Consider the following 19952-nt stretch of genomic DNA (forward strand, 5'->3'; position numbering starts at 1 on the left):
CATCATTTGCTCTAAATGTCCTGAGATGATTCTGAAGCACAAAGTCTGAAGTCTGATATTCACACACACACACACACACACAATATACTATATACAAAATTATTCCCTAGCTCATTTTAAACACTTAAATATTTTTATATCCTTTCTTATCAAAGCTTACTGCATATTTTAGAAGTTCCTTTTTGATGGAGAAGGGGTCACATTCTACATCTGATTTTTTTTTTTTTTGGCTTTTATACAATCAAAAGGTTTTCTTTATTGTTTTTATTCAGTCTTTTGTTGGCCGTAAAAATTTTACACAAAAATTCTTAGATTTTTCTAAGCTTCCATTTACCTAAATATAGGAGCTTCTACCGTGCTCTGTGTGTAACCAGTGTGGCACACTCTGAAGTTTACCATGTGTGCCAGGTTTCTTATTTTGACTTTAAACTTGTACTATTGGGTACATTTTAAGTGTTTCATACTGTCTTAAAATGTCTGTTTTCTTAAATTGTCCCCTTACATTACATGGAGAATAAGAAGTAATGTTAAGTATTCTGAGCTTAGTTGCTCACTGAAACATGTAAATAAATTAATATTTTTATGAATATGTTCTTCTGATCTTTCATGCTTTCCTTCATAGATGCAGAGAAAAGTTAGGTTTGATCTAGAGAGCAAATTTAGAGAGTTTCTTTTATTGGCATGTTTCTTATCAGGGCGTGCTTGTCTTATTTTTCTAACTGTTTAAACAGGAAATTGGACTATTTTAGAAAACGATTAAGAAATCCGTATGTAACTCATTTTGATTTCTGCTTCCACAGAGTATCTCTGACAGTGTTTCACTGAAAGGTGTAGGTCGTTTCTATGGTGCTGCAGATCAGACAGGAGAGACAAGAGTACACGGACAGGTAGAAGGTAAGAACTGCTTTACTTAAAGCCATTTGTCGGGTCTCTAGAGTATCAGATGTTGTCAGCTAGAAGGAAGCAGTGGTAAGTTGAGTGTGAATTCCCCAGGTCCAGCAGCAGAGTACTGGGAGTGTTGCTAAGAGCTGCCCCGCACCCTTAGTTCACTGGAAGCTGTGCCCAAGCTTGAGGGAAAGGGCACTACAGACAAGGACAGCAGTGGGTGCAGAGGACAGAGATGCGTGCTTCTTGATGGGTGGGGAAGTACAGTAAGCCTGTAGCTGAGAACAGCGTTTGCCGTGTGTGTGTGTTGGGGGGGGGGGGGTGCATGCCTTTAATCCCAGCAGAGGCAGATCTCTGTGAGTTCAAGGCCTGCCTGGTCTGCAAGAGCTAGCTCCAGGACAGCCAGGGCTGTCCTGACAGAGAAACCCTGTAGGAAGCTGACTCTGCTGAAACTGACTCTGCTTCTGTGTTTGCAGTGCAAGCTTGAGGACCTACATTTAAACCCCACAACACATATTAATAAAATAATCCCCACCTCAAATAAAAAGTGTCATTTGCTTGTAATTCTGGACTGGGAAGGCAAAGACAGGCACATCTGTAGGGTTTGCTGACTAGCCAGCCTAGCCTGCTCAGAAAGTACCAAGTCAATGAGAGATTCTGTCTCAAAAACACCAAGAACTACTTCCACAAAAAAAAAAACCAAACAAACAAACAAACAAACAAAAAAACAGTGGACAGCATCTGAACAGCCATGGCCTCTATGTGTTCCTGCAGACACGTGTACTCAGTCCTCTCTTCCCTCCCTCTCCACCACACACCCACCCACCGTACACACACACACACATCCACCCACCATAGTACATGGGTAGAGATATCAGGGGAATGGGTTATAGAAAGTCTCTGTTCCAGGCATCAGATGATATTTAATAACATTCTCAACCTTTGATTTGGTGGAATCTATGGGTCTGTACATTTCAAAAAGGAGTGTCCTTGGTAGTCACAGGGTTGATGGGCCAGAGACAGAGATGGATGGTAAACAGCTGACTGTCTGGGGGCTCGAAATGCTTTGCTCTAGACCTGCATCATTCCAGTTCTCTATAATTATTGCACTTCGGTCAGCCTTGTGGAGGGTTTAACACAGCGTGGCTTCTTTCTGTAACATGAGTTCATACTTTCCCATGTTGACCAAGAACTCAGGTCAGATCCTGAGGTGAGGTTGGAATGGCCACTGAGAGTGCTAAGGGTAACCCGAGATGATTTGGTTCTGGACCTGTGATGTCAGGAGTTGTGGCTTTCAGTCACTGGAATCTTTAACAGAAATGTGACTTTTTCCCCTGAGAACACTAGTTGACAGTTCTCCTAGTTGGCCAAGCATCTCAATTTCTCCATAGAAAGTCAATTATGCTTTGATGTCCTGTGGTCCTGGGAAGATGCACTTCTAGAATCTTCTAAAGATGAGGATGAGTAGCAGAAAAGCATCTCTAGAAGAAGAATGGGTAGAGCCTTAGGAGGGGAAATCCTGAATCATATCATGTCTAAGCCATTAGGATCTGAGTTTTATTTATTAATTGTCTTTCTATATCTTACAAAATGTGTCCATGTGACGTATAAGTATAGCAGGAATATTATCCCTAAAGTTAAAAAGGGAAATAAAAGTAAATTCTGAAGTAAAGGAAACATGCCTTCTTAACTGATTAAAACAAATCACCCTCTGACCAGCTTGACTGTATTTCCCTCTTGTGTACGTAGTCATTTGTACTCTGTGAACTGTTTCATTTGAAGTTCATAGTATTTGAAATGATTTATTATTTTGTCTTTTCTTCTTGCCAGTTTGAACCCAGAGACCTAACTTCATGTGGATTAGTTAGTTCTAATTTTAGAAAAGATTGGTCTAAATCTGATCACTACTTCTTTCTTTAAAGATTTATTTAGCTTATGTATATGAATTTGCCTGTGAGGGATTATGTGCACCCGTGTAGACTGGAGTTCACATGGAGGCCAGAAAAAAACATTAGATCCCCTGGACTTGTAGTGCCAGTGATTGCGAGCTTCCATGTGGGTGCTAAAAACCAAAACGAGGTCCTCTGTAAGAGGAGTAAGTGCTCTTAACTGCTACGTCATCTCCTGCCTCATAAAATTATTTGGGGATAATTACTTCATCTGTTCGATTATCTAGGTATTGTACTACATTTTAGTTTGAGTAATTAAGTGGAAAGTCACATTATAAAAGAAAGCAAATAACAATATAGTTTGACTTTTAATTTCCCTCTACCAAAATTGTTTATTTTTGTATACCAGATATTAGAGACAGAGTCAGAAGAACTCATACATTAAGATTTCATAGGTTTTATAGGTAGAGCCAAATCTTCTTATTTTATAAGTAGGAAGGGAAATAAATGGTATATCAATAGGAGTCACTTGGTAATGTCCACTTTCCTCTCATTGGTGAAATAGGAATATTATTTAATTCTAAAAGTATAAATTATAGTAAACAGTGCAAGAGTTATTGTTAAAAGATAGTGATGAAAGTGGAGTCTTTAAACATGTAAGACTTTCTTTAAGTAGTTTAGTATGTCTGAGTAAGTAGACAGACATTGCAAAATCATGATTAAAGGAAGGACATCATGTCTTCAGTGTGACCTTACTAAAGCCAAAACTAACATTTTTGTCATTTATGAATATATCAATAAAATTAATACCTAAATAATAAACTATTTAAGAAGCATAAAAAGTGAGAGAATTTTTGTTACAAGGGTTTTGAGTCAGTTACTCGAAGTAGACAGTTGTCAGTGTAGCCGAAGATGAGTGTCACCCAGCTGAAGTCCTCTGGATGTGCTCTTCCAGGGCGGCACAAGTCAGAGGTGAGATAAGAGTTTATCTCATGGTTGAGTGCAGGAGGTGGGTACCAGTGTCTTGTGGAGTCCTCCCTTTCTAAACTGGATAACGTCTTTCCCAATTGATGGAGCCGCTTTTTTTTAAGCTCTCATTCTACCAGTTTCTTCTCCCCTGGAGCTCACTTTGGAAAGATGATAATCAATTCTGAGTTTTTAATTACCATGTTTAAAAGTCTCTTAATAATTGTGTCTATATTTCTTTCATTTTTTATTTTTAAATACTTTTTAATTCTTTGAGAGTCTTTTTTATGCATATGATATCTCCTAGTGTAATTTAAGGATAGTCATCTTATTTAGTGGCTTAAATTTTTTTCATATGCTATAGTTTTTGATCATATCCTTTCCCTCCCTTTTTAGCCACTCAACTTCATGTTCTTCAAAAATAAAACAAACAAAAAAAAAAGCCAGCAAACACAAAGACAAACAAAAGTACAAAAACCATGGAATCTGTTTTGTGTCGGCCAACTATTCCTGAGCATAGAGCCTGCCCTGGAGTGTGGTTGCTGTACCGGTGACACCCCATTGGAGAAAACTGATTTCTCTCTCCCAGCAGGCATCGATTGCAAACAGCTTGGTTAGGGGTGGGATTTTGTGTCCCCTTCTCCTTCTTTGTTCTTGGACCTTGTCTTACTTGAACATTGCATGTTTTGTGCGTGTTCTCAAGGTTTCTGTGGGTTCATATGTCTGCCAACCCTATTGTGTCTGGAAGACGTTGTTTTCCTTAGAGTCATCCACCACCTCTGGCTTTTAGAATCATTCCACCTCCTCTTCTGCACAGATTTCTGAGCCTTGAGAGTAAGGACTTGATAAATACATCCCATTTAGGGCTGAGTGCTCCAAAATCTCTCACTCTGCACATTGTCCAGCTCTAGGTCTCTGTGCTAATTCCTGTCTTCCGCACAAAGAAGCTTCTTGCTGAGGGTTCAGCAGTACACTCATCCTCTCTGATTTCTTTCTTTTTTCTCCTCTCTCTCTCTCTCTCTCTCTCTCTCTCTCTTTCTTTTTTTTTTTGAACTTGTCCTGGAACTAGCTCTTGTAGGCCAGGCTGGTCTCAAACTCACAGAGATCTGCCTGCCTCTGCCTCCCAAGTGCTGGAATTAAAGGCGTGCGCCACCACTGCCCAGCTTCTCCAGTTTCTTGATGGAAGTCATGCTGAATGGGATGAAGTGGAATCTCAGAGTAACTTAATTTGTATTTCCCTGATGACTAGGGATATTCAAGACTTTTAACGAGTAATTAGCTATTTGTATTTCTTTTTAAAGCTATCCATTTTATTAGCCCATTTGTTGGTTGGTAGTTTTGTTTCTTTGGTATTTAACTTCTGCAGTTCTTTGTAAATTCTATATATTGGCCCTCTTTTTGAAGTAGTTGGTAAAGTAACCTTCATATACACCAGCAGTATACTCTCAGAAAAAGAAATTAAGAAAAATATCCCATTTATAATAGCTTAGAAGAATTAAGTATACATGAGATATACTACCTAACCGAAGATTCCAATGGGAATGTCAAGACTTTGACAAACGAAACCCAAGAAGATGCCAGATGATGGAAAGAACTTCCATGCTCCTGGACTGGCAGTATTAATATCATGAAAATGACAATGTGACCAAAATTAACCTACAGATTTAGTGCAATAACCATCAAAACTCCCATGTCATATTTCACCTACAAAGAAAAAAATGTAAGAACCTATAAAGAATGATAAAGTACCACAAATAACCAAAACAACCCTAAGGAATTGTAATGCAGCTGGAGGTATCACAATATCTGATCTCAAATTATACTCTAGAGCTAGAATGCTCAAGGCAGACCTCCTGGCATAAAAACATGCGTGTGAGCAGTTGAGCAGGCTAGAAGACCCAGAGGTAGACCAGCAGACTATGGCCGCATCTAATCCTCGACAAAGTCTAAAACGTGCAATGGGAAAAGAAGCCTTTTAACAAACGGTGTTGACAGAACTAGATGTCTGCCTGCAGAAGAGTGAGATTAGATTCATGCCTCTCCCTGTACAGAATCGGTTTGAGATGAGCATCAAAGGCCTTAAAACAAACCCTTAAATTCTAAGATTTCTAAAAGGAAACACAAGGGAAATCAGGCATGGTGGCCGATGCCTTTAGCCCCAGTACTCAGAGGCAGAGGCAGACAGATCTCTGAGAGTTCGAGGCCAGCCTGATGTACATGGTGAGTTCCAGGACAGGACTACTCAGTGAGGTCCTCTTTAGAAAAAGCAAAAACAAAAGCTGTCCAAGCAAAGACAGAAAACACAGGGAATACTTTTGAATTGAGTAAGAAGTTTGAATAGGACTTCAGTAGCACAGGGGAAGCCCCGGATACCACTAGAGGGGCTGCATGGGGTCAAGTTTCTGCATAGCAAAAGAAACCTATTACCAGAGCAAGCAGATAGCCCACAGAACGAGGGAATCCTTCTTAATAGAAATTTTCCTACTTTTTTATGTTGGTCACCTTATCCAGTGAGAAAGCAGCCAGATTTAACATTTGGATCAAATTGAGTCACTGAGTCCCAAATGACTCATTCAGGAAATGTAGGCCAGTTTTCTGTGAATGTTACAAAGAGTAGATGAGTGTTTTTAGAATGCCATATTTTAATACCAGAGAACCAGGTCCCATGTTTTATCAACAAACTGAATTTTGACCTTAGGAATTTTTATTTTATGGTCACTGGTGTTTTGCCTGCATGTATGTCTGTGTGAGGGTGTGGGATCCCCTGGAGCTGGAGGAAGGAGCGCATCTATGTTGGAGCTGATGAAGAGGGAATGCTAGGGAACTTGTGGCGGCGTCAGTACGTTGGCAGTCACGTTAGGTTATTGTGCTTCGGATGTTGCTGGAGGTAGAAAGTGGTGTTAGCATTTGATTTACCGCAGCCACCCAGCTGCCCTCTGAATACCTAGCAAGCGTCAGGTCTCACTAATACATTAGTTAGATTAGAGTAATTAAATATGGAAGCCTTTGCTGTCTTTCCAGATAGCTAATTTCTGATGAAATAGATGTTTCATGAAAATCTGTTAAAGACTAACAAAGTTAACAGCCAAAGCAAATGGGTTTTAAAGCACAGAATTATGGTTCAATTCTTTTTTTTTTTTTTTTTTTGTATTTGAGACAGTGTTTCTCTGTGTAGCCTATACTGGAACTCGATCTGTAAACTAGGCTGGCCTTGAACTCACAGAGCTCTGCTTGCTTCTGCCTCCCGAGTGCTGGGATTAAAGGTGTGCGCCAATATGGTTCATCTCTTAATTGCTAATTTAAATATTAAACCAATTTTGAAATAAAAGTTTATTAATATCTATGATGCTAATATCTGACAACTCAGTTTACTTTTTCCTTTTGATAATCATTTAATATTAAAAACACGTACATTATTTCTTAGATGTGACTTATATACCTTCTTGCATGAGTGGATCAAGAAACTTTAAGATGGCTAAACTAGAGGAATCAAGAAATGTAGGCATTCCAGTAGCCCACAAGGGTATGGAAAAAAAAACTGGTATTTTTATTAACTATTATTCTACAAGTATATATCCAACCTAGTCAATTTAGAAAATTTTCCCTGTTGAGAAGTGAATTGTACTTTCAACTGAACTATTATTCCATCTTTGTACTTTCTAAATTACAGGGTGAGTTGGAGAACGTGATAAATGCTTGTAGTATAATCTAATGAGCCATCCTGGTGTGCTGCATTAAGACACGCTTTTGCCATCGTCTCTGAAATAATCGTTGCAATTGTAACTTGGTCCTCTAACTAACGATCACATTTCTGTCTACTCATCAGCATGTTAACATTGGCAAATACCTGGTTCTGTTTTAGTTACAATCATTGGAAACTCCTCACTTTGAGTCCTTCCTGCATGTTTTGTCAAACTTACCCTCTTGTTCCTTATTGAATATATTTCTGACATGTTGCTGGTCTAAGCAGAGGAGGGTGGCAGGGTTGATCATTTTCAAATGTAGCATGAGGGTTCGGCTCCATAGTAACTGCATAATAGACAGTTGGTATACCAAATTTTTAATTACATATAATTTCCCTTTTGCTTTTTAGAGACCCTCAGGAAGTATCCAGTCATAGAGGTATAATAATATTTTCATCTTAAATTTTAACTACATGTTATGAAATATATAATTCTTAAATGTATATTTAGCAATTTAAGAAATTACTTTTAACAGTTTAACTGTTTCCAAACCCATCCAGCCTACCATCAAAAAGCCGGATCCTGTTCTGAACAAAACAGCAGGAATGAAGGATGTACAAATGCTCAAATCAGGTAAGTTGTGTAATACTGTAGGGAAGTACACTAAGTATTGGAAATGCTCAGTCTTCTGATTCCTAGACATTTTTTACTCCCATTGCTCAAGGATTTGAAATAAATAATAGAACATTATTATCGGTATCCGTCAGTGGTAAGGAGACAGGAACACGGTTCCCCACTGTCACCCTTGGAGGTCGGAGGAGTTCCCGGAATCACTTAGGGACTTCAATTCAGTCAAACTCTGAGTTTGTGGCTTTGACACACACATACAAAAAAAAGTTTTAGGGCTAGCCAAGATGAAGCAGAATTGAGGTTTTTACTAAAAGTAGAAGACATTCAGGAAATGAATGAAAGCACAGCTAAGCATGGGTATGCACGTCTCGTTGAGCCGTAATTTACTAAAAGACTTTTTGAGTGTAGCTCCTAAGCAGAGGAGTCAAAAGAAAGACTCTCAAGGAAAGAGGAAGACATGCACAAGTGTGGATGTGGGCTTCTCAGGAGACTGTGCTGTTTAATCGTTAGCCAGACAGTGGCTCTCAAGTTACATCCATTGCAAAGGGCTTTTAGAAACCTTTATTTTTCTTCTACTTGTCTCTCGTTTTGATAATGAGATCATAAGGTGACTCCCAAGATCCCTTGAATGGAATTTTAAGGATAAATAAGAGCCATGCAAGGGGGCTATATCATTTAGTGTAAACAGGGTTTCTGGTGAGACACCTAGAAAACTGTAGGTTTACAGCTGAGAAAAGAGAAGTCTCTAATGCAGTGGTCTTCATCCTTCCTAATGTTTTAATACAGTTCCTCATGCTGTGCTGACCCTCAACCATAAAATGATTTCGATGCTACTTAATGTAACTCTCTGGTAATGCAGGATATCTGATCTGAGACCCCTAAAACAGAGGGTCTCAACCCTAGGTTGAGAACCACTGCTCAAAATCTAGTAGTAATTGCGCTTGACTCCTTGCTTCCCAGCTGATTAGGGACATAACCAGATGCTGTGGCGGTGGCTCCTTTCTTTTGTCTCCATAATTGTCACTATTTGTTTTTAAGTGTACTTACAAGGATAAAAAGGATTTTTTTTTGTTTGAAAAGAACTTTAAGTCTTTTTTGTTGATATTTATTGAGCTCTACATTTTTCTCTACTCCCCTCTCTGCCTCTCCCATCCCCCCTCAACCCTGCTTCAAGGTCCCCATGCTCCCAATTTACTCAGGAGATTTTGGCTTTTTCTACTTTCTACTTCCCGTGTAGATTAGATTTATGTAAGTCTCTCTTAGTGTCTTCATTGTTGTCTAAGTTCTCTGGGATTGTGTTTTGCAGGCTGGTTTTCTTTGCTTTATGTTTAAAAACCACCTATGAGTGAATACATGTGATAATTGTCTTTCTGTGTCTGGGTTACCTCACTCAAAATAATCTTTTCTAGCTCCATCCATTTTCCTGCAAAATTCAAGCTGTCATTATTTTTTCTGCTGTGTAGTACTCCATTAGTAAATGTACCACATTTTCCTTATCCATTCTTCGGTAAAGGGGCATTTAGGTTGTTTCCAGATTCTGGCTATAACAAACAAAGCTGCTATGAACATAGTTGAGCACATGTCCTTGTGTGGCACGATTGAACATCCTTGGGATATATACCCAAAAGTGGTATTACTTGGTCTTGAGGAAGGTTGTTTCCTAATTTTCTGAGAAATTGCCACACTGACATCCAAAAAGGTTGTACCAGCTTGCATTTCCACCAGCAATGCAGAAGTGTTCTCTTTACCCCACATCCTCTCCAGCATAAGTTGTCATCAGTGTTTTTAATCTTGGCCATTCTTACAGGTGTAAGATGGAGTCTCAGAGTTGTTTTGATTTGCATTTCTCTGATGGCTAAGGATGTTGAATATTTCTTGAGTGTCTTTCAGCCATTTTAGGTTCCTCTGTTGAGAGTTCTCTGTTTAGGTCTATACTCCATTTTTTTTATTAGATTATGTGATCTTTTGGTGTCCAATTTCTTGAGTTCTTTGTATATTTTGGAGATCAGACAACTGTGTGATGTGGGGTTAGTGAAGATCTTTTCCCATTCTATAGGCTGTCGTTTTGTCTTGTTGACCATGTCCTTTGCTTTACAGAAGCTTTTCAGTTTCAGGGGGTCCCATTTATTGATTGTTTCTCTCAGTGTCTGTGCTGCTGGGATATATTTAGGAAGTGGTTCCCTGTGCCAGTGCATTCAAGTGTACTTCCCACTTTCTCTTCTATAAGGTTCAATGTGGCTGGCTTTATGTTGAGGTCTTTGATCCATTTGGACTTGAGTTTTGTACATGGTGATAGATATGGGTCTATTTTCATTCTACATGTTTATATCCAGTTATGCCAGCACCACTTGTTAAATATGTTTTCTTTTTTCCATTTGATATTTTTTGCTTCTTTATCAAAGATCAGGTGTTCGAAGATGTGTGGATTGATACCTGGGTCTCCTATTCAGTTCCATTGGTCCTCCTGTCTGTTCTTATGCCAATACCAGGCTGTAAAAACGATTTTTTTAAAATGCAAGCTTCAACTCAGATGTCCTTACTGTAATATTTCAGAAACTTGTTTACGGTTCAGAATCCTGATACGTTCTGGGGATTCATAAAGGTTAATTATGAGATTGTAAGGGTTTTTTTTAGCCTCCCAAACTTTGAAAATGCTTGCTGGAGAGTTGGGCACAGTGCTGCATACCTATGGACCTAACATCTCAGGAAGATGTAGTGAGGATCCCTTGAACCCTGGAGGTTGGGACTGGCCTCGGCAGCCTCGTGAGTTGCTGTCTTCTGAAAAAGATGCTTACGAGGATGCTGATGCTTGCTGAGAATCGAGCTTTGTTTCTTAACATCAGCAGTGTTTGTACTTTAACTCATTTTACCTTGGCGGTATCATATTGATGATCTTAAATCAGTCAGATTGTAGACGGGCACATTGTGCCTCCTATGTATGTGTGTGTGTGTGTATGTATGTATGTATGTGCATGTGTGTGTGCAGACACTCGGAGCTTCACAGAGTCGACTCGAGTCTTGAAATGGCAGCACTCCATCAGCATAGTGGTGGAAACGTTTCAGGTGTAGCAGTGTTCAGCGGTAGAGGTGTGAGAAGTGGCAGTGATTCCAGAAGGCAGAGTCACTGTAGGAGGTGGAATGGTGTGCACTGTGAGGTTATGGGTCTCAGGTATTTTTAGTGTCTCTCCCCAGGATGTATTTATGTTGAGGGAATTTGTGCATGAATCCTTGAGATTTTATATGCAGTGAATTGGTTCCAGGTAGTGTCTCTGAATGGTTTGTTGAAGTTTTGAATAATTGAAAGTATTTCCTAAGGTAGTAAATATTTAGCTTTGTAGCTAATGATTAAACTTAAACTCTTAGATGGAAAAAAAATTTTATTTATTTTTCTATGTTTATAAAGACTATCTAGCTAAGTTTACTTTATCCGAATATGCCTTTGTCTGCAGAACCAGACTTAGAAGAGCAGAAAAGGCCCAGTGGCGGTGAAGGCGGCCAGCGGAAGGTGCGTGAAAGCCGGTCCTGGGTCTCAGTGCTCGTGACTCTGTGGTATGGCCTGTTGGATGAGTATCATCCAGACTAGCCTTTTAGGATCAGTGTATTATAATTTAATATTTAATTTAAAAAAATTTTATTATGTGGCTGGTAGGGGCAAGTGCATATGTGTGCAGGTACCTGCAGAGGGCAGAAGAGGGTATAGGATCCCTTGGAGCTAGAATTATGCACAGATATTAGCTTAACAGTGTCCTGAGACCCAAACTCAGCCTTCTGCAAGATTATGTGCTCTTAACCACTGAACCATTTCTCCAGTCCCTAATACTTCATTTTAAAAACATTATAACTAGTTATCAAATTTAAATTAGGGCTAGGGAGATTCTTCTTGGATAGGAGTGCTCTAGACCTGAGTTCAAATCCCCAACACTCATGTACAAAAAGTCTAACATGGGCATGTGTGTTGGTAACCCCAGCACTGGGGGCAGTGATAGCTGATTCTGGGAGCTCAGTAGCCAGCACCAAAATGAAAAGCTTCAGCTTCAGTAAAAGGCTGTGTGTCAGTAGAGTAAGGCAGAGTATTAAAGCAGACACCAACATTTCCGTCTGGCCTCAGGACGCACACACATCCACACTCATGTACACACAGGTGTGTTCACATGCATCCATCCTTCACTCCGCCCTCAGTGCCTTCAAAATAGCTAAACTATTCTCCAGCCAGCACATAAAATAACCTCAGTCACCTGTTAAGAGAGTTCATACTGGAGTGAGACCTGAGGTATTGGGGTAAATGCATTAACTTTCAAATTTTATTTCATTGTTAGAAACTGGTAGATATTTTAAATGGTTTCATCCACCATGTTTATCGAACAGAGACTATTAGAACTGGACTTAATATCAATGAATACACCATCATAGTTTATAGTGGAAATTGGTGTTGCTCTTCTGTCTCATTGCTATTTATTGACTTTGGCACTTAATAGTGTACCTCCTCCCCACTTAGTGATCTTTAGAAAAAGGGCCAGTGTACTCTTTAATAAATGATGAGGTAGGCCTTGGAATGCTGAAACAAAACCCGCCTCTAACTTGTTTTTTGTAAGGGTAGCATGTAAGTATAGTGCAGATAAACAATAGACACGTTCAGTCTGCTGCTTCATAACATCCTGCTCTAGAATGAGGTAAGTCTCACTTCAAATCTAAGTCATGGATAAACTGTCAAGTGGTAAAAATCAGTGAAAACTAAGGACTTTTAAAAAGAATAATTCCTCTTCCATTGAATAATGGCTTTTATTTTGCATGTGGGTGTGTCTGGCCTGTATGTATATATGTGTGCTGTGTGCATGCTTGGTGCCGGCAGAGGGCAGAGGAGGGCGCTGGATCCCTGGGGATAGTTGTCAGCTGCCGTGTGAGTGCTCTGAACCAAATCTACTCTTAACCATGGAGCCATTTCTTCAGTGCCCTCACAGAAAAAGTCTTTTGAAAAGTAAGTTATCCTTGCTGTCAACTTTTCTGTTGGGGCAGCTGGCCCAATCCCTGCGTTCAGGGGCGTGGCCGCCCCAGGGGAGAAAGGTACCTTTAAAAAGAACCGGGTTGGGGATAGACGCCCCTGTTTCCCCCCCCTTCCCCCCCATCCCGCTTGACTCTCTGCTTCGCTGGAGCTTTGGCTTTGTAAGTGTGTCCCTCTTTCTCCTTTTATTAAAGCTGATTTATTCTAAAAGGACTATTTTTGGTTATTTCCAAATTCCTCCGACCTCTGCTACACTTTTCATTAAAGGCTGAAGAAAAAAAAAAGTACAAAGATAACGAAGCAAAATTATCAGGAAATGTATACAGCGGTGCTGCTGACAGTGTTGAGAATGGAGTAAATCAGCAGAGTGGAAAAACTGATGAGCAACAGCTTTCTGTGAAGGGAAATAAAGAACATGAGAGGTAAGATTATGCAATGTTTAGCGGTGTATACGTAGTTGTTACTGTTCTATAAAACCAGTTCTAATTTGGACTACTCACTATTAAATAATGTTATGCATATATTAGATATATTCAGCCGTACATGATTATCAGAAAAACATAAAAGGACATGTTCTTTCTACTTACATTAATTGATATTTTAAAAAAATAACTAGAATTGGCAATAGTGGAGGCATTCTCCTGACTGCTAACAAGTGGACCGGTAAGTACTTTGCAGTTAGTTCAGCAGCATGTATCATAGTTTAACATGCACCCTACTAGTGGCCTGAAGCATTATTCTGGGATCAAATCCTCTGAAACAGGAGAACGTGACTTACAAACGCACATGCATTCATATACAATATTCGTATATTGTGTTACACATGATTGGTAACTAACAATGTATGTTAAGGATATGTTATATATGTTTTGCATATTTACCTAAAAATGTTACATGTATGCATATTTTAAGAATATGTATTTTAATATATCTTAAAGTTGGAGGTAATCTAAATGCTTCTTAAAAAGGAAAGTATTAAGTATTCTGTCAATCATCAGGTTATTCTGATTGACCAACCTTTGTATATGACTTGACCTTTCTCTCAGATTTCTTTTTTTTTTTTTCCTTTTTTTTTTTGGTTTTTCGAGACAGGGTTTCCCTGTAGTATCTAGAGCCTGTCCTGGAACTAGCTCTTGTAGACCAGGCTAGCCTCGAACTCACAGGATCCGCCTGCCTCTGCCTCCCGAGTGCTGGGATTAAAGGCGTGCGCCACCACCGCCCGGCTCTCTCAGATTTCTTTATTGTGTTTTTAATGTTTTGACTATAGTGTGTTGTAGAGAGTTTCTTTTCTAATCCGGTCTGTTTTAAGTTCTGTAGGCTTCTTGTATTTAAATGGACATCTCTTTCTCTAGATTTGGGGAGTTTTCTTTTACACCTTCACTGTGGTATTATTTTTCTTCTTCTATAGATGCCCGTATTTGAAGGTTAGTTCTTTTCATGGTGTCCCCAAATGTACACATGCTCTATTCCTTTTTTTTTTTTTTTTTTTCTAAAAATTCTGATTGACCTTTACTGAGTGGTCCGGCTCTCCTCCTTGTCCCCAGGACTCATCTGTCAGAGCCTTCCCGCTGAGGAGTTTGATTGGCTCACCGAGTGTTTCATTTCCAGCACCACCTCAGTCTGGCTTTTCTCTCGCAATTCTATCTCTTTACTTAATTCCACTTTCATATCTTTGATTAACATTTATATTTCCTTCAGGTCTTCTTTTGTTTTCTTGGGGTATATTCAGATCCTCAGTTGTTTCAGCATAGTTATAATCTTTTTTTTTTCTATATGATCTTCTGGGTTGCTCTCATTGGTATTTGTTGCTGTGGAACTAGTAGATTGGGGGGCACATGTCTGGGTTTTTTATGTTTATTTCTGTATTGATCTTCTGGGTTGCTCTCATTGGTATTTGTTGCTGTGGAACTAGTAGATTGGGGGGCACATGTCTGGGTTTTTTATGTTTATTTCTGTATTGAAACTTGTTCAACTCACCTTCTTTCAGTGTAAGCATGTACAATGTTCAGGAGAGGATTAAGCTGTAAGAGAGTTGAGACTTGGTTTGTTTTGTGGAACTTTTATTGATGCCTTGCAGGTTTGACATTGGCTACTGTTTTCATGAACAGACTTTATCCAACATCACTCCCTTGCTGGTTTTCTTCTGTTTCCTTCTAGTGTGGCTCACCAAGTGTGGTTGCTCTGCCTCGAGTAAACTCTGGGTGGTGAGCGTTGTGGGAGGAGATCGTGGGAAGCTGGCTGTGTAGTCAGGTGGCCTGTGCAGTTAGGAGGGGCAGGCCCTATCTGGAAACACTTCCAGGGTGAAAACAGGTTCACTTTGACCTCTTCAGAAAAGCTTTTCTTATCCTCAGATAAAACTTCTCATATAGTAACTCCGATACATTACATGTACCCTTATTGTATATTTATGCATTTGCTATTAGCTAGTGTTTAATTGCCTTTTTTTTTTGTTTTTAGTAAATTAAGGTGGAAAAAATCAGAATTTCCCCAAAATTACTTTTCTTGAATCTTTGTCAGTAGAATTATTTGTAAGACACCAGCTTTTTTAATGGATTGTTTTAGAGGTCCTCCCTTGCTTATGAAGGAAATGAAGAAAAAGGAAAATGAAAAGTGGGTATCCAGAGAATCTGTCACGATGCCAGTGACTGAGAAGGCTGGCTCACCACCCGGTGGCTCACTACACCTGCAGGATGGCTCCAGTCTAAGTGACACAGACCAAAGTGAGACGAGGTAAGGTCTGAGCTCTTTATTCCCTGTGAAGGAACATTAGCTGTGACTAGTCAGTTGTGGAAATAAAATACAACATGGAAGTCTCCAGACAAAGAGCCAACCTGTATCAGTGTCACTGAGGGGGGACAGGGCAAGCGCGGTTTCAGTAAAGGGTCACCACAGCTGTCTGACTGCGGTACGGAAGTGTAGACAGCGCCTCAGATCTTTATGCTGGGAATGATAATAGAAAAGTAGGCAACAGCTGGAGGAAGATGTGTGGTTTATGAATTGTCTTTAAAGGAGGCGTTTAGAATATGTTTGCATGATGTCGGAACCAGCAGAGAAGTGTATGCCTACTCAGTGCGATTCGGGGTGTGCGTCTAAGGTATTAAACGACATTTTCCTGAAGAGTTATTATTAATTGTCCTCAGAATTTCTAGTCAAAATCTTTTTAAGATTCATTCTGGTGTTAAGATTTCTCTAAATAAGTTGGGAAATGGAATATACTGATATGGGTTAAACATGAAAATGATGTCCTGAAAGTTAAACTAGCATAGAAATTCAGCAAAATAAAAAAGTATAGAAATAATTCCTTGTAGCAAATGTCATTATATATATCATGTGCTCAGTATTTCCGAACGTAATGCAAATTACATTTTCATACAAAGCAATTTCCCAAAATTATTGAGGCATAAGTATTTTTATTTAGAGAATATTTGATTCAGAAATAAGATTCAGAAATTATTAATGATTACAACTAAAAGTAGAATAATAATGTGGATTCATTTACTACTGTATTACTGAAAAACACTTGAAGATAGATAGGATTTTTCTTCACACTGTATATCTTGTTCCTGGGTTATGCTGGTAATTCAACACTAGGAAGACTGAGGCAATTAGTGCATCATGAGTTCAAGGCCAGCCCGGACCACTCACTGAATTCCAGGCTTGCCTAGGCTACAGAGTTAGACCTTATCTTTAAAACAAAACAAAACCAAAAAAGGTTTCCTAATGTAAGGACTGGAGAAGCACTTCCCACATAGGTTGTAAACATAGAGCTATTTTTATTGCAGATACAGGAACAGCAGCAGACAGTAGCCAGCAGTGTAGCATAGAGGACAGCATTTGCCACCAAGCCCGATGACCTGAATTTGATGGGGAGAGCCAGCTCATACATGTTGTTCTCTGACCTATAACACATATGTGTAAACACATGCACATGCATACACGTACAGTAAAAAGAAATGTAAAAAGCTTTTCTCCCCTCCCCCTTATTCTAACTGTAAAAACAATCATTATATAATTAATTCGTATATAAGCAAAGAAATCTGTATGTATTCATGACTTGTAACCCCAAACCAGCTTTTCTAGGTTCTTCTTTTTTCTCCTCTAAGGGTTTCTTTCTTTTGTTTGTTTATTTATATTTTATTCATCTTACATTCCAACCAGAGTTTTCCTCCCATTCTTCCTCCCACCTCCTCTTCCCCCCAGCCCACGCCCCATCCACTCCTCCCAAAGGGTAAGGCCTCCCATGGGGAGTCAGCAAAGCCTGGCACATTAAGTTGAGGTGAGACCAACCCCTCCCCCCTGCATCAAGGCTGAACAGGGCATCCCACCGTAGGGAATGGGCTCCCAAAAGCCAGTTCACGCTCCAGGGGTAGATCCTGGTCCCCTACTATGGACCCTTCAGGTAGACCAAGCTACACAACTGTCTCCCACATGCAGAAGACCCAGTTCCATCCCACGCGGACTCCACAGCTGTCAGTGTCGATTTCGTGAGTTCCCATAAGCTTGGTTCAGCTGTCTGTATATTTCTATCAAAAAAGTAAATAGCGTGTTTTTCCTTTACTTTTAGAACCAGAGCTTTAATCTAAGTTTAATTCTTTCAGTCCTGAGTATATGGCTCGGTTGGTAGAGTGCTTACCTAGAATATACAAACCCTTATTTGATTGCCAGCAGCCCACTGTGGGCATTGGTGGCACACACTTAAATCCCCAGCACTGGTGGTCAGGGGAGGAGGCTCAAGGTTGTCCTCACCTAAATAAAAAATATGTGTGTATATGTTTTAATTCCTTCTTACGATATTAATAATTATTTTTACTCTCCGTTTGTAATCAAATTCCCTTATAGAAAAATATTTTATATTAAATAGCTTGTAAACTTTATTAGTGAGAAAAATGAATTTCAAATGTAGAGGCTTTGTATAAAAGTCAATAATCTTAGATATTCTTTGTATTTCACATACTATTAGTCTTAAAGGATTTTTATGGGTTTTTTTTTTGTTTTAGGCCCACAAAGAAAACATCTATTAAAAATAACAAGGTAATGTAAAAATAATAAAAACTGGTATTTTGTTTTAAAATAAATTATGAAAGGTAGTAATATATAAGTTAAAAGATGAGAACGATAAAGTGAAAAAATCAAGGATCTTGTTATGGAAAGACATTGGCCTTTAAAAGGAAGAAATAGTAGCCGTAAATAAAGGCATCCTTCTGCCAACTGTCAGCTCTTCTAAGAAGCGTCTGTTTCTTGTATAAAGCATTATTTCATATATAATGTAAATATTAGGGAAACAGTTTAAAATAGTGTTTATTTTGTAGATCAGAAACCAAGTAGCTGCTATGGACGACCTCGATGACTTAAACGAGTCATCTGAAACAGCCTCCGAGGACTACCAGCTCCAGTGCCCTGATTATGAGAGCGTTTTGTGTGAACTCGAGCATCTCAGGGTGGAGTGTAGAGGTATGACGCTTGTGTGAATGGGTAGCCTTCCTGCACATGGTAATGCATGCACACTTCGCTTCGCGTTGACCCAGAACACCGCTTGCATGTAGAAATAGACTTCATGTTACAGTAGTATGTGACCTGTTCATTTATACCCTCAGCCAAAGCACTATAGTCATGCCCACTGGGCTTTCCTTCGTAGGACTGGCACATCCAGTCTTTCCGTTGATCTTGCTCTTCTTCTGTGCCTTACTGTCACTGGATGAGGTTACCTGGTGTGCTGGTTATATGATAAGTTATATGTCAACTTGACACAAGCTGGAGTCATGGGAGAGGAGGGAGCCTCAATTGAGAAACTGCCTCTATAAGATTCGGCCATAGGCAAACCTATAGGACATTTTTCTTAATTAGTGATTGATGCAGGAGGGTCCAAATTACTACGGGTAGTACCACACTGGGCCAGTACTCTGTGCTAAGCAAGTCATGAGGAGCAAGCCAGTAAGCAGCACCCCTCTATGGACACCGTATCAGTTCTTTCCTCAAGGATTCTACCCTACTTACGTTCCTGTCCTGACTCCTTTGATGATGAACGGTGATGTGGAAGCATAAACCAAATAAACCCTTTTCTCCCCAAGTTGCTTTGCGCTCTCTCTCTCTCTCTCCCTCTCTCTCTCTCTCCCTCCCTCCTTCCCTCCCTCCCTCCCTCCCTCTCTCCCTCCCTCCCTCCCTCCTTCCCTCCCTCCTCTCGTAGTTGCAAAGATTCCAACCTGATCGCATCAACCCTTTGCTACAAGGTTAGGTTTCTCAGTTCTTTAGTTTTCTCCTGCCTTTTCTGTGTCCTAGTTGCTGTCTTAGAAGTTTGCTCTTGCAGTAAACTATTTTGTTTTACACAGAGTCAGCAAGGCATATTGATATATAAAGGGCTATTTGGTTAGTTTCAACATGTTTATTAAACACATACTTAATAAACACCATAATCAAGATAGTTAGCCAATCTGTCACAAAAGCCTCTGCTCTTCTTCCATGCTCCTGTTTTCTAGTCCACAGGATAGGAGAGATCCAGGGCTCTGTCTTCACAAACACTGCTTGTCAGTGTTTTAAGTTTTAGCTATTCTTATAGGTGTATGATATGTATATCATCATGGTCTTAAAGTGCCTTACAGTGCTGATAAATGTTGAACATTTTCTATGTGCTTATTTTCCTTTGCTATGACGAACTCCTTTCTGATCTGTATCCATCATCTTGGGTTTGTCCAGTCTGACTAAGCAGAGTAAATATTCTTCTTGGTCCTGTGGGAGCAACGGTGAGATTTCATGTAACCTTTTCAGGTGTTTTTATCCTTGGTTCATGTAGTTTCTTCCTATACACCCCTTGTTCAGTGCTTGGCGAAGTATTCCAGGGGACCTCCACAGACCTGCAGGGCATTCCTCTGTGGTGCTCTTTCCTCTCTGCTCTGTCCTGTGCTC

General features: G+C 39.6%; 1 protein-coding gene across 5 annotated transcripts in view; it reads left to right on the forward strand.

Annotated features, from left to right (window-relative positions):
- Nucleotides 1-19952, forward strand: part of LOC119807015 (ankyrin repeat domain-containing protein 26-like) — a 73531-nt gene that overhangs the window by 24327 nt on the left and 29252 nt on the right. For 4 of the 5 annotated variants that reach the window (XM_038319151.1, XM_038319152.1, XM_038319154.1 and 1 more), the window contains 9 exons: nt 801-894; nt 7165-7263; nt 7834-7862; nt 7984-8056; nt 11503-11558; nt 13320-13474; nt 15615-15782; nt 18050-18083; nt 18362-18503. In XM_038319151.1, the coding sequence (XP_038175079.1) occupies nt 801-894; nt 7165-7263; nt 7834-7862; nt 7984-8056; nt 11503-11558; nt 13320-13474; nt 15615-15782; nt 18050-18083; nt 18362-18503 (850 nt within the window). The remainder of the gene's footprint in view (nt 1-800; nt 895-7164; nt 7264-7833; nt 7863-7983; nt 8057-11502; nt 11559-13319; nt 13475-15614; nt 15783-18049; nt 18084-18361; nt 18504-19952) is intronic. The other variant, XM_038319153.1, reaches the window with a different exon arrangement.

Source organism: Arvicola amphibius, chromosome 2 (assembly GCF_903992535.2).
Source record: "Arvicola amphibius chromosome 2, mArvAmp1.2, whole genome shotgun sequence".
Lineage (NCBI taxonomy): Eukaryota > Metazoa > Chordata > Mammalia > Rodentia > Cricetidae > Arvicola > Arvicola amphibius.